The 14173-nt window shown below is 41.6% G+C and overlaps 2 protein-coding genes across 14 annotated transcripts in view; one reads left to right on the forward strand and one right to left on the reverse strand.

The window, feature by feature from the left end:
• The window catches only part of LOC147149307 (relaxin-3 receptor 1-like), a 35603-nt gene extending 22170 nt beyond the window's left edge, over positions 1–13433 (reverse strand). For 5 of the 13 annotated variants that reach the window (XM_086027234.1, XM_086027229.1, XM_086027226.1 and 2 more), the window contains exons 1-3: positions 13212–13433; positions 12163–12261; positions 3366–3407 (exon numbers count right to left, since the gene is read on the reverse strand). The gene's annotated coding sequence lies outside the window, so the exon portion shown is untranslated. Of the gene's footprint in view, positions 1–519; positions 682–3365; positions 3408–5774; positions 5953–12162; positions 12262–13211 lie in introns of those variants that run through there. The other 8 variants (XM_086027232.1, XM_086027233.1, XM_086027230.1 and 5 more) reach the window with 5 other exon arrangements.
• LOC147149309 (acidic mammalian chitinase-like) lies at positions 5332–9471 on the forward strand. Its single transcript, XM_086027241.1, has 12 exons — positions 5332–5389; positions 6324–6360; positions 6610–6641; positions 6735–6755; positions 6842–7040; positions 7116–7172; positions 7656–7803; positions 7891–7988; positions 8059–8146; positions 8631–8762; positions 8836–8901; positions 8983–9471. The coding sequence occupies exons 3-12, from the start codon at positions 6617–6619 to the stop codon at positions 9112–9114; spliced, it is 966 nt and encodes a 321-aa protein (XP_085883367.1). The 5' UTR covers positions 5332–5389; positions 6324–6360; positions 6610–6616; the 3' UTR covers positions 9115–9471.
• Positions 13434–14173: the final 740 nt, after the last annotated feature.

Below are 14173 nucleotides of genomic sequence, written 5' to 3' on the forward strand. Positions count from 1 at the left end.
TCCTGGCTCACCGGGAAAAAGGTTCATTTGTTTTAGCTGCGCCAAATGGGCGGATTTTCGGTGCTTCGCGCCGCCTGCCTGCCCGCACGCAACCGCGCTACATTGACTTCAAATGAATCACGCCGCCAGATTCAATTGAACATTCACATGCAGCAGCACCGTAGTACGGAAGCATATTGCATTCACATGAAAAAAATAATAATAATAATTATGTTTTTCTGAGTATTTTTTTTTGGCCTTTGTTTTTTTATTTATTTTTTTTTCCCAGTTTTTTGGGAATATTTTTTTTTCTATAACAAAAAACAAATATACTGAAAAACAGAAAAAAAAATTATTCCGAAAACCAGACAAAAAATATTCAGAAAAACAGAAAAAAAATGACTCTGAAAAACAGAAAAGAAATTATTCCATAAAACAGTAAAAAAAAAAATCCATAAAACAAAGGCCCTCCCAAAAAATGACTCAGAAAAACAGGATTTTTCTTTCACGTGAATACAATACGCTTCCGTAGCACCCAACCTGCTCCTGCGCGATTTGTTTCTCCACACACGGACTGAGGGTGTTCCAGTCGGCGCTCCGGAAGCGGCATGGAAACCAGCGAGGCAATCAGCAACCCGAAGAGCTGACCAATGGAAGCGCTCCCTGGGTCCGTTCAGAGACTGACCTCTCGCACGTCCGCTGCTTTGACATATAAACAATGACCGCTGTTAAATAAAGCAGTTACATTACAACTCTCCGCTCACTCACTTTGTCAAAGCATTAACGCAGAACTGTGTGCCCATAAGGTAAGCGGATTTGAATAGTAAATCAGCCATCGGGCGTTTAATAAAAAAAACTCGATTTTAGACGCACGTTTGAAAATTGGTGCCTGCCGATCAGACATGCTGGACAGCGAGTCAATTTGCGGCACGCGTTAAAAATCATTCAAATGCGGGACAGTCCCGCGCAAATCGGGACATATGGTCACCCTACTTAACACAGGAGTGGATATGCAACACATTTAACATCAACACAAGAGAGTGAGGGGAGAGTGTGATCCCTCTTGGTACTCTACTCATTTCCCTGTTTGCTCTTAGTACGAAGACCGCAATGAAATCAATCATTTTAGGTGGTAGCTATTAATTTGAACGAACAACTGCACGTCACACTTTTTAGCGTGTAAATTGGTTAATTATTGTGGCACGATTATCACGCCTGTATTGCATGTGTGAATCAGCGTATTGTACGCTAGCGGAGAGAAGGCAGGCGTAAAATCAATCATTGTGCGCGCGGACCGTTTTGTACACGTGAAACACATTTTTGAAAGCGCAGAACGTGCTTTCGTACGCCACATTTCACATTACATACAAAACACATTTTTGCATGCGGTATTTGACATTGCGCTGACGTTATTGGGGCGTCAATCTAACGCCATATGGGGGCAGTGGAGGGGTAAGGCGAACTTTCGCAAGTTAGAACAAACTGGTCAGGCGGAAAGGTTTGAAAAACTTCACGAAGCCTTCACAAAGATGTCTGTCTGAGGTTTCGTGGTGACTGCTGTATTTGTGTCGGTATTAATTGAATGATGAATTAGCCGATTCATTGATACAAATGAATGATTCATTTGCGTTGCGGTTTTCACTCCAGTCTTTGTGATCGTATGACTGATTTTTTTTTTCTTTTCCGGAATGTAGAGCACTTTGCATGCAGCAATTGATTGTTTCGAAGTGCTCTATAAACGAAGTTGAGTTGAGCTGATATAGGAGGTCGAAAAGGATTTGCAAATCAATGCACAGCATTCTGTTTTTAATTTACATTTGACACCACGTCCCGACTTGATTGGAATCGGGATTTGTATTTTAATGATCAGTTTGGGATAGATTCATAACGACAATCAGTGAGACTATCAATCAAAATTGTGTTAGAACAACTGCACACAACAAGCTACAGACATCATTTATACAATATTTCAGCCCCCCCAAAAAGTGAAAAATGCCTCTCAATGTGTTTATGAAATAGCAATGTGTATGATTTTTTTCATTTTGTCTTGGGATATAACTGGCAAGCAAGTTGGAAGCTGAGCAGCTGTGGCCTGTTGCCAGGAAAGCCTTCACCCAGACAAGTTTTGGTGCCTGCCAAAAAGGGAAGGCGAAGCTTAAGTCGAGAGGGTGTGTATCAATTGTTTTCAGCTTTTACCCTTCACAATGTCCAGCTATTAAAAATAATAGCTTTGCTTTCATGACAACATAATGATCTTGTTGTCGTCAAGTTCTCTGGACTCGTTTTCACTCAGCAGAATAGAATGAACGGCATGAATAAACAGTTTGCTGCTCGTTGCGCTACAAATGAGCGAGTTGTTACGTTTGGAGCTTCTACAAGGTACGGTGGGCGCAAATGCAAAAATCACCAAAGAAGGTCAAACCATTATTTTGAGACTTTTTCAGTTGCGTTGGTACGTTTCTCAGTTCGGAACTGAAGTTCTCCAAACGACTTGCTTGAGTTTTCAGGTCATTGTGTCACTTGTTAACGTCAAAAACCTTTGCTTTTTTTTTTCTCATTGCTTTGAGGAAGTTGCAAATTCTTTGGAACAACCGAGCATAGGATTATGTCCAAGTCTCTGATCAATTGCTTATGTCATGCTGATCAAAACAAAAATATTGTCTCCCACCCCACAACATTTTGCCTTGGGTTGAGTTTTTTTCCCAGGCAAATCTCATAAATCGCGTTGCAGAAAAAAAACAAAACGTCATCAGATCAGATATCCAGGTACGTATTTTGCACAATTACATTTTTAATGCAGGGAGAGAAATGACGCAATTGAGCCATCGCTGCTCTCAAACTTGTTGGCCAAATGAGATTTTGCGGAGTTAAGTGTATAACTGGTCACAATTGACCTCAGTGGTCATCCTACGTGTAGGTTTTTGATGGCCGACAATTAAATGACTGCTGATCGAGACAGCTGGTCAGCGCCGGCTGGATACGTGTTGGGTTTAGCAAAGTGACTCGAAGGGAATGGACGGCGACTGTTTCGGATCGTATTCACTGCAGGACTTGTTCATTTTAAATAACGTTCATTTACAAAGAAATGGGTGGACTGTCAAAATCATCCAGATTGCTTGATATCATGTAGGAGCTCAAAGTGCTCGCATGCTAGACCTCCGAGCGCAACTTGGAAGTAAATACTTCACAAATTCCCGTCACAAATCCCCCACAACTTTACTATTGAAATGACATATGACCAATTTCATAGGCAAAATTTGTCATCGGGAAATAAAAAAAAAAGAAAACTTTTTGGCTGTTAACGTCATCAGTCATGGAACAGGATGCGTGCATGTGCGTGTTTGTATAAGACGGTGGGGTGGTGGGGGTGAAATGAACTTTTCTACCTTTCACAAGGTGCTCAGGCTTCCTCCAGCATTCCAAAACAGCTATAAGACAGGAAAGACAAGAGAAATATTTCAAAATAAACATTGTGTTGACTTTTTGTTCATTTTATTCTTTTTTTTCCCCAACATATCTGCATGGAGTAATCAAAACGTAATTCAATTTACATGACTTCATTAGGGCACTTTGATCACATTCCTAAGCACATTTGTAATGTATCCATTTACCCTTCAGTCGCACCTCTGACACACGCACAAAAACATTCAGGCCACCCAAAATTTTTTTATATTGGGTTGGGTGGGGGGCACCATCTGATTTTCCCCCTGAGGGCACCCAGAGGGGTAGTAGCAGGGAGGGTCATAAAGCTTTCAAAGAAATAAAAACGTGGCAGGGCGATGGATTTCAATTTAAAAATCTGAATAGCGCCTCTGAGTTTGGCTAAGATGAATTGAGGTCAACTCACAATGACAGAAGTCGACATGTCACAATGCACTGGCATTTCCAGAAAGGTTGTGCTTTCAAAGTTGGCAAACAAAACGAAGAGCTGCTTTCATGTTAAAACAATACAAAACAAAACAACGTTTTGTCACATTTAGCTTCAAACAATGTTTAAAAACTTGGCATGGGCTTTTGGGGTCTTTGTTTTTTTTTGGTGTTTGTTTTTTTTTTTTTGCACATGTACAGCAAGGGTCATCAATCTTCAATCGCTAAATCCAATGTTACACCTTATGTTAATGCGAAATCATAAGATGGCTTCTTCCATAAAGTGTCTCTAATAGAGATAAAGATAATAGAGACGTCAAAATTACCCTCGTGAGGATCAAGCGGCTCGGCTGATGGAAGGTGGATAGCTAATTGTTTTCCATTCAGTTTCACAAATTAGAATTCATTATAACTAATATTAATAATTACATTTCTCAATTATACAAATTGGCTGACTTGAAAATTTGCTGCGGGATTGAACAGGTGCATCCTTGGCTGCAACTAATAATTATTTTAATTATTAATTAATCTGTCAGTTATGTTTTTGATTAATCGGATTTAAAAAAAAATTAAAATCCATCCCTTGATTAAAAAACAGGACATGATTTCAAACTGACAGTGCAGAAAATGCACAACGATAGAATGATGATGACTCCGTTGCTAGTTTGCTCTGTAACATCCGACAGAAAATCATCCACGGAAATTTGAGTTTGAGATTGAAGAGTTGGATGCTGTCATTGTTATTGCTATGCGCTAGCCTAGCGACCAGAAGTTAGTACGCTGCTTCAACGCAAATGCGAAACTGTCGCGTGCAGAGACTCCACCGGATGGAAAGCTTCAAGTCTTGGAGAAGGCCGCATCTGGCCATCACCGGCTTTGGCTAGCCGCTCCAGGGCTGCTGGTGGCTAGCTGTGGATAGCTGCCTAGCTGCTGCGGTGCGTGCAAGCTAGTTGCTGCTAGCACAAACCGTCAGGTCAAATCCCAGCAAAGCTGAAGGCTCAAAACAGTCCAGACAGTTGAGACAGTCCCGTGGTGGGCAACGGTTACGGCTTCCAAAGAAAAAAAAAAAAAAGGTCAGGTTCCAAACAGCCCTTGAGCAAGATCAGGTCTCCAACCACCTGGCCCAAATTCATACAGAACTTAAGCGTCCAAAAGATATTTTGTACCCTCTTGGAATCTCAGCGTGAGAAAATTCAGAACAATTTGAAAAAATAAAATAAAAAAATAAAAAAAACATCATCAATTGAAAGGCAATTTTCCTCAATTGGAGGACATGTGACACCTGTCAACACTAACCTTCACAGCTCACCAAATACAAAGCTGCGTTGGCTGCATTTGAGATTTACTTCCTTCTTCCCGCAATTAAACCTCAAAGTATTTGATTAAAAAAAACGACAGCCTTAATTGCCCTAATTAAGCAATTACATTCCCTTCCCTGTAAAAATGGTCAGTCGCCCCACCCAGTCAGCAGATAAATAGGCGACCATCTCCAAGTCAAGCATCAGTTCTCCACAGAGAGCCTCTTGCAGCTTTCACCCACTTGGTAAGTTCATCATCATCCAGGACTGATTTGCTCTTTACTTTGCATTTCAGCGGACTAATATTGTCTATATTCAAAAGCTAAGACATTTCAACCAACCGTGCGTCTTTTGCCCAACGGGTTTTTTTGGCATCTGTGTCGGAGCTCCGAAGGATCAAATGCAGAATGTTTGAGTCTCTTCTACACAGGGCTGGGCATTTTACTACAAATTGCGCGTCCGTTATCCGTCATCCATCTGCAGCGTGGGAACCCTTCCGTCGTCCGTCATTCGCCTTTTTTTTCGGGGGGGATTGCCTCCGATTTTAAACGGCCATCCGTCGGCGATTCCGACTAAACTTTCGCTCGATGGCCCAAGACCGTTAAGACATTTAAATACGAATCAAAGTACCTTCACGTGGATCCTGAGACACACGGGGAGCCGAAGCAGCGATTGTAAAACTGATGTAATGTGCTCCCGCCCTCTGCATATGCCATATGCGGCCTACGACAGCCTCGTCACAACTTCGTAAGCATTTCTCCTCCTCGCTCCGATTCTACAGCAAGCCATTTCTTTCATGTGGTCGGTCCTGAATGAAAAGAATGAAGTTGGCTTTAATGCAAAGGATCCTTACGGTTTAACTTGAACGTTGCATGCAAACCCTTTTGGAGTGTTGGCACAAGCTGCTATTTCAAACTTGTCTCAAACTGAGATTTCAAGTTGTCCATAATTTGAGGGCTTTCTGACAAACCATGACATGAGACAATTTATAAAGGAAAATTGGAAGGAAACCAGAGTATCTTGAAAAACAAAAACAAAAAACTTGCGCGCAGGGAGAGGATGCAAACTCCACACCGGAATCACTGAATGGGTCCAATCCAGAATGCTGTGTTCAGATTCATTTTCTGTGCATGTTAAATTGTCTTAAGACTGCATTTTTTTTTCCTTTCAACCATTCAGATTGTTTGGTAAATCGTCACTCACGATCCCGCAAAAGGTAAGAACGATTTTTTGGGGACCGCTATCCAACCTATTGTTTGAAATCAATTTCTCTGCACTGACAACAACATGTACGCCTATCTTGCGTGAAGTCAAAAAAGAAAAAAAAAGAAAAAAAGTGGCCTCGCTCCTGGCTGCCCTTGCCCCGTTTGTTGTCCAAGTGTTAAGTGTCGTGACATCACTTGGTAGAAGGTCGGCCTCGCTTGGCCCGTTGAGTGAGCGGCTTTTGTTTTGCGCATCTTTCCAGCAACAAGATGCAGAAGCTCATCCTTCTAGCCGGTAAGTCGCAGCAACGAACGCAATGTTTTGAAAGCTTCCGACCGGGTTGTTTGACTTTGAAAGTTTTGACGAAATCTGCCCATTCATTCGAAGGTCTGCTCATCGCTCTTTTGGGTAAGTTCACGTCCACGCACGGATTTGCCGATGGCGGCAAATGTGCTGTCGTTGCTAAGGAACCGCTGGCGATTTTCACGTTTCAGACGCGGCAATCTCCCAAAGACTGGTGTGCGTCTATCAGAGCAGAAGCCTCAACACCTTTAACATTACGCAAAACATCGATGCGGGTTTGTGCTCCCACATCATCTTCAGCGCCATCAAGCCTGACCCTATAGACTTCACGATTTCACCAAGCGCAAGTGAAACTGCTCAATTTCAAGAACTCAACGGGCTAAAGAGCAGGTCAGACTTTGAACACTATTTGCGTCGTTGTTAGATTGGTCAATTGATAACAGAGAAACGTGTTTGTCCCAACAGCAATCCAAGCCTTAAAACCTTTTTGGAAATCAATCTGATCTCGACTCCCAGCCAGATGTAAGTCACAAAACGCAGTGATCCAATTGAGGCCTCGTTGTACTTGAGACTTGCTGGGATTCCCCTTACGGGAACCTTTCCATCAACTTGCAACATCAGCCAGTAATTGCAAAGTGGCGCTTTGAGAGAGAGTACAATTAATTTTAAAAATGAGAAAGACCTTAAATCAAGGGAATGTGAACAAAAGAATCGTTTTTCATCTGGATTTGAAAGCCTATAGAGTGCACTTTTCCTCATTTACAAAAACACTGGGTTTTTTTGGGGGGGGGTGTGAACTTGATTAAATGGCACTTTCATTTATTTCAATGGGGAAAGATCATTTGCGATACAAGCATTTTGAATGACAAGTCACTGTGCAAATTCAACTCGTATCTCAAGGCAGCAGAGTACTTTGAAGCATTCCCAACTGCAAGCACACAACAACAAATGTTTTTATTTGTGGCACTGTTCTTCAAGAGAGCTTGCTTCTTTTTTCCCCCACAGATTTACCGTGGCAAACAGGACCACTTTTATCGCATCTGTAATGACCGTCATCAACGCTGAACAATTCGATGGCGTCAACATCGTGTGGGTGTTTAAGACTGGCGTCAATCAAGAAGGCGACAAAGCCAAATTCACAAATTTCACGCAGGTCTGATCTCGAAATCGCCCTCCTCTAAACGGGGAGCAAATTTGTTGATTGTTTGCAAAGACTTCACTGCGGCCTTCTGCTGAACAGGAACTGAAAATTGCGCTGGGAAGCCAGAAGCTGACTGCAACCGTCTCCCCTGAGCAAATTGACATCTTCAAAAGCTATCAAGTCCAACAGCTTGCCACGTAAATACAAATATCGTTTGGTGGCCTTGCTGAAAGATGGGAAATAACTCCTGCGTGTCTTTACCAACAGTCACGTCGACTTCTTCAATGTGATCACCTTCGACATTGACCGATATGCTGGTGTACCTATCGTCGGCCCGGCGCCATTTCCCAACGCGGTAAGCAAGCACCACGACGGAACGATTATCTCCGGTATGATTTGTCAATGAATGGCCGAAGCGACACGAGAATGTTTTCATGCGAAGGCCACGGACAGAAACTTGGAAGGATGCGAATTGATTCAACAGGTGACAATCAATCTGTCAGGGATTCAGTTAATTAGATGAGACGCGACAAAAAAAAAGTCATGTTCGTAAATGTCACATAGCTATACTATTTCCCACTCCACACGTCTGTTGTTTTTTTGGTCTGACTAAAGTGTTGAAAAGGGCTTGCTGTGTTAGTTTTTTTTTTTTTAATAGTACAAGATGACTATTTTAGACACTATTTTATTTTATTTTAAAAATACATCCTTTTTGTTTTTGTTGTCAACTCGTATCTCCGGGCGTGGTTGTTTACGTTGCAAACAGCAGCCCACAGCAGTTTGCACAAGCCTGGCCTCACCCTTCTGATTTCTGTCCTATTGTCGATGAACGTTTTTAGCAAACTGCAATGCAGACGTGGTTCACTCTGGGAGCACCAAAAGCAAAGCTCAACATGGGAATCGCTACGTATGGTGTTGGAGATGGGTCGGGCCCAGTTGTCCAAACCCCGGATGTCTGGGCCAAATACGAGGTAAGATGTGAGACTGTGGATCATTGGAACCAATGAGAAGGCATGACGTCACAATATGAGATCGGACTTTCAGGTGTGCAGCGTCAGTTCGATTCCTGGGTCGGTTCGCTACGACAGAGATGCGACCATTGACGCCAAGGTAGTCAAACCTCAAGCACGTTCTTTTGTCCCTCGTTCAGCTGTTACAGCATTTTTGTCTCTTTTCCTACTGCCCATCCAGGCCCAGTACATCGTCAATAATGCATTTGGAGGAGCCTACATCAAGGCTCTGGAACTGGATGACTTCAGTGGGAGCGACTGCGGTCAAGGGACCTATCCTGTCATCCGGCGTATCAACGACATATTTACTTGAATAGAAAGTGCTCCGTACTACAATTGGCTGCACCGCGGTGAAGGGAACTATCATGTCATATCAAGTCACTATTTGGGATGCGGGCCTTTATTTGAGATTTGGGTGACCTAATCCACCACTCTCCAATCACAATTTGGCAAAATACACAAAAACGCGACATTACAAAGAAAGGCATTCGCCCTATTTGGAATGGTTAGCATTGTTGCTAAAGCAAGAAACACGCAGTCGGTAGCCCATTTAACTTCCTCCAGACAATGCCAAATTGCCAAGCTACAGTTTAATTTGGAGCACTTCACAATCAATATTTAGCAAATGGTGTGACTAAAACATCAAAAACTTTCAATAAAGTACATCATACTCACCAGAAATGATTTCTTGTTTCCCCAAAAAATAAATCCATCATCCTTCAGTCACGAAGGCCTGATAGAGCCATTGGAAAATTTCAAATCTTAAAAGGTGTTTCAACAAAAAAAGTCTGAAAGAACCCAGACATAGGACTAGGACATAGATTTATAAAAAAACAAAAACAGATTACAGAAAGATTCTATTCCACTTCCATGGAAGAAATCTAACCTGATCACATCTGCAATCTCTCTAATACGAAGAACATCTTCGGGAAATATAAGCCGAGTGTTTCCGAAGTGGGTCGGAGAAGACGGGAGTGTTGATAAATGCTGATGTCGTTTAAAAAGACCAAGAAGATGATCTTGCCTCATTCCACTTTGCGCAAATTCGATTTTGCCCGATGCAGAATGTTTGTTTGCTCTTTGAGAGTTCGCCATTAACTGGAGCTCTGTAATTAGCCAGTGATGACATGACGCACTTGTACCTTTCACGAGAAAGTGTGTCTCGATTCAGTTGGTCATTGGTTTAATTAAATGCTTGTGGGAAACAAAACTCAATAAAATGTGTCAAGACACTACAACGCATTGACAGACAGGCAGACAAAAACAAGTGTCGCACCTGGTTCAAAAAACAAGAACCAGGGCACACTTGTAGTGCAACAATCAAAAAGCTGGCGAACAATCTCGGCTTCGCTCGAGAAGAGAGTGAACAGGAGACTGAGGTTTGGATTTAGATATGTATTGACAGAAACAAATAAATGTCAGCACACTAAATGTGGAATATATATACACATTGAACAGAATATAGATAATATCAATTTCATCAGCGCATAATCCAGTTAGTCGACTATAATTAATTGATCAATCCGCTCAAGGACAAACGATCATAAGTCCAGCTTGCATTTCCAACTGACCCCACTGATGCTCCCGTGGCTCGCCCACAGTTCAATGACCTGCGTCTGGATCTGAGATTTGTGTCCAGGCAGTGGACAGCAAAGTGTGTGAGTTGTAGTAGAGGTATGAAAATGGGTGGGCAGTGGCCAAGGTGCTATATAAATTATATAAATATAAATATAAATATATAAATATACATACACATATATATATATATATACATACATACACACATATACATACATACATACATACACACATATACATATATATACATATATATACATACATACACACATACACATATATATACATATATATATATACATACATACATACACATATACATATATATATATACATACATACATACACATATACATATATATATATACATACATACATACACATATACATATATATATACATACATATATACACATATACATATATATATACATACATATATACACATACATATATATATACATACATATATACACATACATATATATATACATACATATATACACATACATATATATATACATACATATATACACATACATATATATATACATACATATATACACATACATATATATACATACATATATACACATACATATATATATACATACATATATACACATACATATACATACATATACACACATATATACATACATATACATATACACATACATATATAAATTGTATTGTATTGCATTGCAGCAATTGAAAATTCAAGTATTGTGTTACATTAAGGATGAAATCGAGATGCCATTGTAAAAATTGCATATACCTATTACTGATTTCCCACGTTTGAAGTCCAGTTATCCAGTTCTTTTCACCTGTCAATCACCTGACAAAGTGTGCATAACGTCACAAAAATAAGCCACACAAAGGAGCCTACATCGCTTTTGTTCAAAATGTTTCTGCTTTTACACGTTCGACTCCCTCACTTCCCCGCCCAGCAAGTGGAGGAAAAAAAAAAAAGAAAAACAAACTGGGCGGGGGCCTCTGACAGTGGGCGAGGCTAATAGAGAGTGGTTGGCATCCACTTCCGGGAGAGTGTATGAGGGGCAGGGTGCATACTGTGACCGTGTCCAGACCCCACCATGGGCGGGCTCTACCTGTCCTCAGCTACTGGGTGACGCGTTTGGTGAACTTCCGGGCTCCCCGCACAGCAGGGCCATCAGGAAGAGCAGCGACACGCCACCGCCCATCACCGCATGATGTAGTTCTTGGACAGGGAAGACAGCACCTGCACCGCCAGGTCCGAGAAACCCTCTGCCGGCGCCACTTGCACCACACGCAGTTTAAGTCACGCGCAAAGGCGCCCCTGCCCGGCGGGCCCACCATTACGTGCAGTGGCGGAGCTGGACTTTTATCCTTGGGGTGGCCAGGGGGTGGCCATAAATGTATTTCTCGATTTATCTATTGCAATCGGAGTGTCAAATGTTGAAATGTACATACTCTGCACATAGGAGATGAGATTTATGTATCTATAATTTACAGTTTATTAACAATGCTGAAAATGTAAAACAATTTTTCAATTATGCATTAATAATAACTTATATTTACAAAAGTGGTGAAAATGCACCAACACATTCATACTCACAAATTCTCTCCATCCCTCCCTGCAATCTCCCTCTTTCACACTCACACTCACACTCAAACACACACACACACACACACACACTCGGCAGGTTTTAACTATGACAAGGGGTACTGTTTGACTCCCAAATTATCCTTGGTCTAAGACTTAGACCAAGGATAGTTTGGGACCTGGTGATGAAACTCTGACCTGGTGATGATGGGCTGTGCTGTATTGTGCATTCCCTTTCTGGACGAGTCCCAGGAAGGGAGCTGCCACCTTTATCTTCTGTGTCCCCCCTCAATGGAACTATATTGTATAAAAATAAAAATATTAGTGTAAGCAAATTAAACATACAATCGCCATTAAGAAAAAACATGTTTGAATTATTCTGAATTTGTGTGTATTAAATATTGTATTTAGTATCTCACTAAATTATTTCCAGGAGATTGTAGATAGGTGGTGTGTGCAAAATTAATCCAGGCATTTTAAGAAATCCCAGATAACTATTAAGATAAATATGTTTCCATTTTCCATACTGCTATAGACCTGCAAATATAGAAAATCAAGTTCCATACTTTCCATACTAGCGTAGGAACCCTGTAACTTCAAATGACTACTGAAGTGAGCATGTGACTGCTTCTATGCTTTGACCTGGTGATGAGCTGTGTGGATCACATTCTCTCTCCTCGTGACTCGTCCCTCGAGCTGCTAGCAGACCTGAATTCTGGCTGTCTGCCTGCCTGCCTGCCTGATCTTTTCCTGACTTGGTTCTCTTTAAAAAGAGGTCATAAATCTTCTCCCCCTGCCTTTTCATTCTCAACTGACCCTATGAAAAAATATGCCAGTCTTGTTCACGTAACCCCTCGCATCACTTATAATCACACAATGTTATTAAATCCATACTTCAAGCCTTAAGTCAGGGCAAATAAACCACCGTACACGAACGTTTAATATTCAGACTTTAAAATAAGCTAGTTGACACCAGGCTAACTGCCGTGTTCACGTTACGTTTCATTTAAGGCAACAGAGCATGAAACAGCTGGCTGGCCACTTCTCCAGTTTCATACCTCTATAATCATAGAAGAAACACGTATATAAATATCACCTAAAATGAATTAAATGTAGACGTTGATATTCAGCGGCTGTTGGAAGCTAGACGCCATGAGATGCGTTCTGCTTGTAGCAACAAAAAAAATCTCCTATCTACAAAAGCAATTTTAAGCTGTGACTCATTGGGACACCACGGTAAAACTTACTTTACGACGAGGATTTCACTGTCCATGAAGGGTATCCTTCGTCTCCTTCTTTTTCGTTACTTTGTTGGTCTTCTGTCGCCACGATAACCGACACAAAATCAGATTCAAATCTTCCTCTGCTTCAGTGGCGATTCTTCTTCACCTAATGAACGTGGATTGCAACGCTTTGTGGTACATAGCGCCAACTACTGTACAGGGGGGACTTAGCAGTCGGTGCCGCGATTTGTCAATCATCTGGGGTAGCACCTGGGGGGTCCAATCAGATTTCAGGGGGGTCCAGTAGTGCTACCCCGGCCTCCCCTCTGGTTGTGGTTGTGGCTTCGTCACAATTTCAACTTCGCAGGAGGGCCGGGCGAGTAGCGATGGCCAACAGTTTCAGGTCCAACACGGCGGAAATGTGCCAATCAAATTCAGTTAATGTAGCATAAAAGATTTGACTCATTCGACCTCACTTTTTTCTTTTATTTTTTATTTTTGTTTCTAAAAAAAAAAAAAATGTTTCTGGCTGTGCCAACATGACCTGTGGCTCTCACTTTTCAAAGCTTTGGCGTCTCTCTTAAAACAGCGAACACTGTCCTCTGCTGGTTGAAATAAGACATTGCACTCTATTACATCATAACGTCCCCCCCCCCCCATTCCTCTCCAGGAACAAGAATCCATTGGAATGATTTCCTACTTATTTATGGCAGTTCAAGTTCTGTATTTTGTGGGTGTGGTGGGGTGAATGGGTAGGCGTGACTAAACGGAGGACCCAGGGTGCACACCTCTGTCACAGCTTCTTTGGAACGGGTTTGCAGGCATCAAATTCCAAATGAGTGAACATTTGCAAAACAACAATGAAGCTCATCAGGGTCAGCATGAAATATCGTGTCTTTATCGTGTATTCGATGGAACAAAGTGCTCGGAAGAGGGAGCACATCACTCCAATTCTGGTCTCCCTTCACATTTCAGAAAGATCCTTT

Source organism: Filicampus tigris, chromosome 4 (genome assembly GCF_054856515.1).
Source record: "Filicampus tigris isolate MCC_2025a chromosome 4, RoL_Ftig_1.0, whole genome shotgun sequence".
Classification (NCBI taxonomy): Eukaryota; Metazoa; Chordata; class Actinopteri; order Syngnathiformes; family Syngnathidae; genus Filicampus; species Filicampus tigris.

Excerpts from the sequence above, each read along its gene's own strand:
- LOC147149309 (XM_086027241.1), top strand. The coding sequence starts at position 6,617 with ATGCAGAAGCTCATCCTTCTAGCCG. Across the intron at positions 6,756-6,841 it reads TCTGCTCATCGCTCTTTTGG|ACGCGGCAATCTCCCAAAGA; the intron begins GTAAGTTCACGT and ends TTCACGTTTCAG. Across the intron at positions 7,173-7,655 it reads ATCTCGACTCCCAGCCAGAT|ATTTACCGTGGCAAACAGGA; the intron begins GTAAGTCACAAA and ends TTTCCCCCACAG.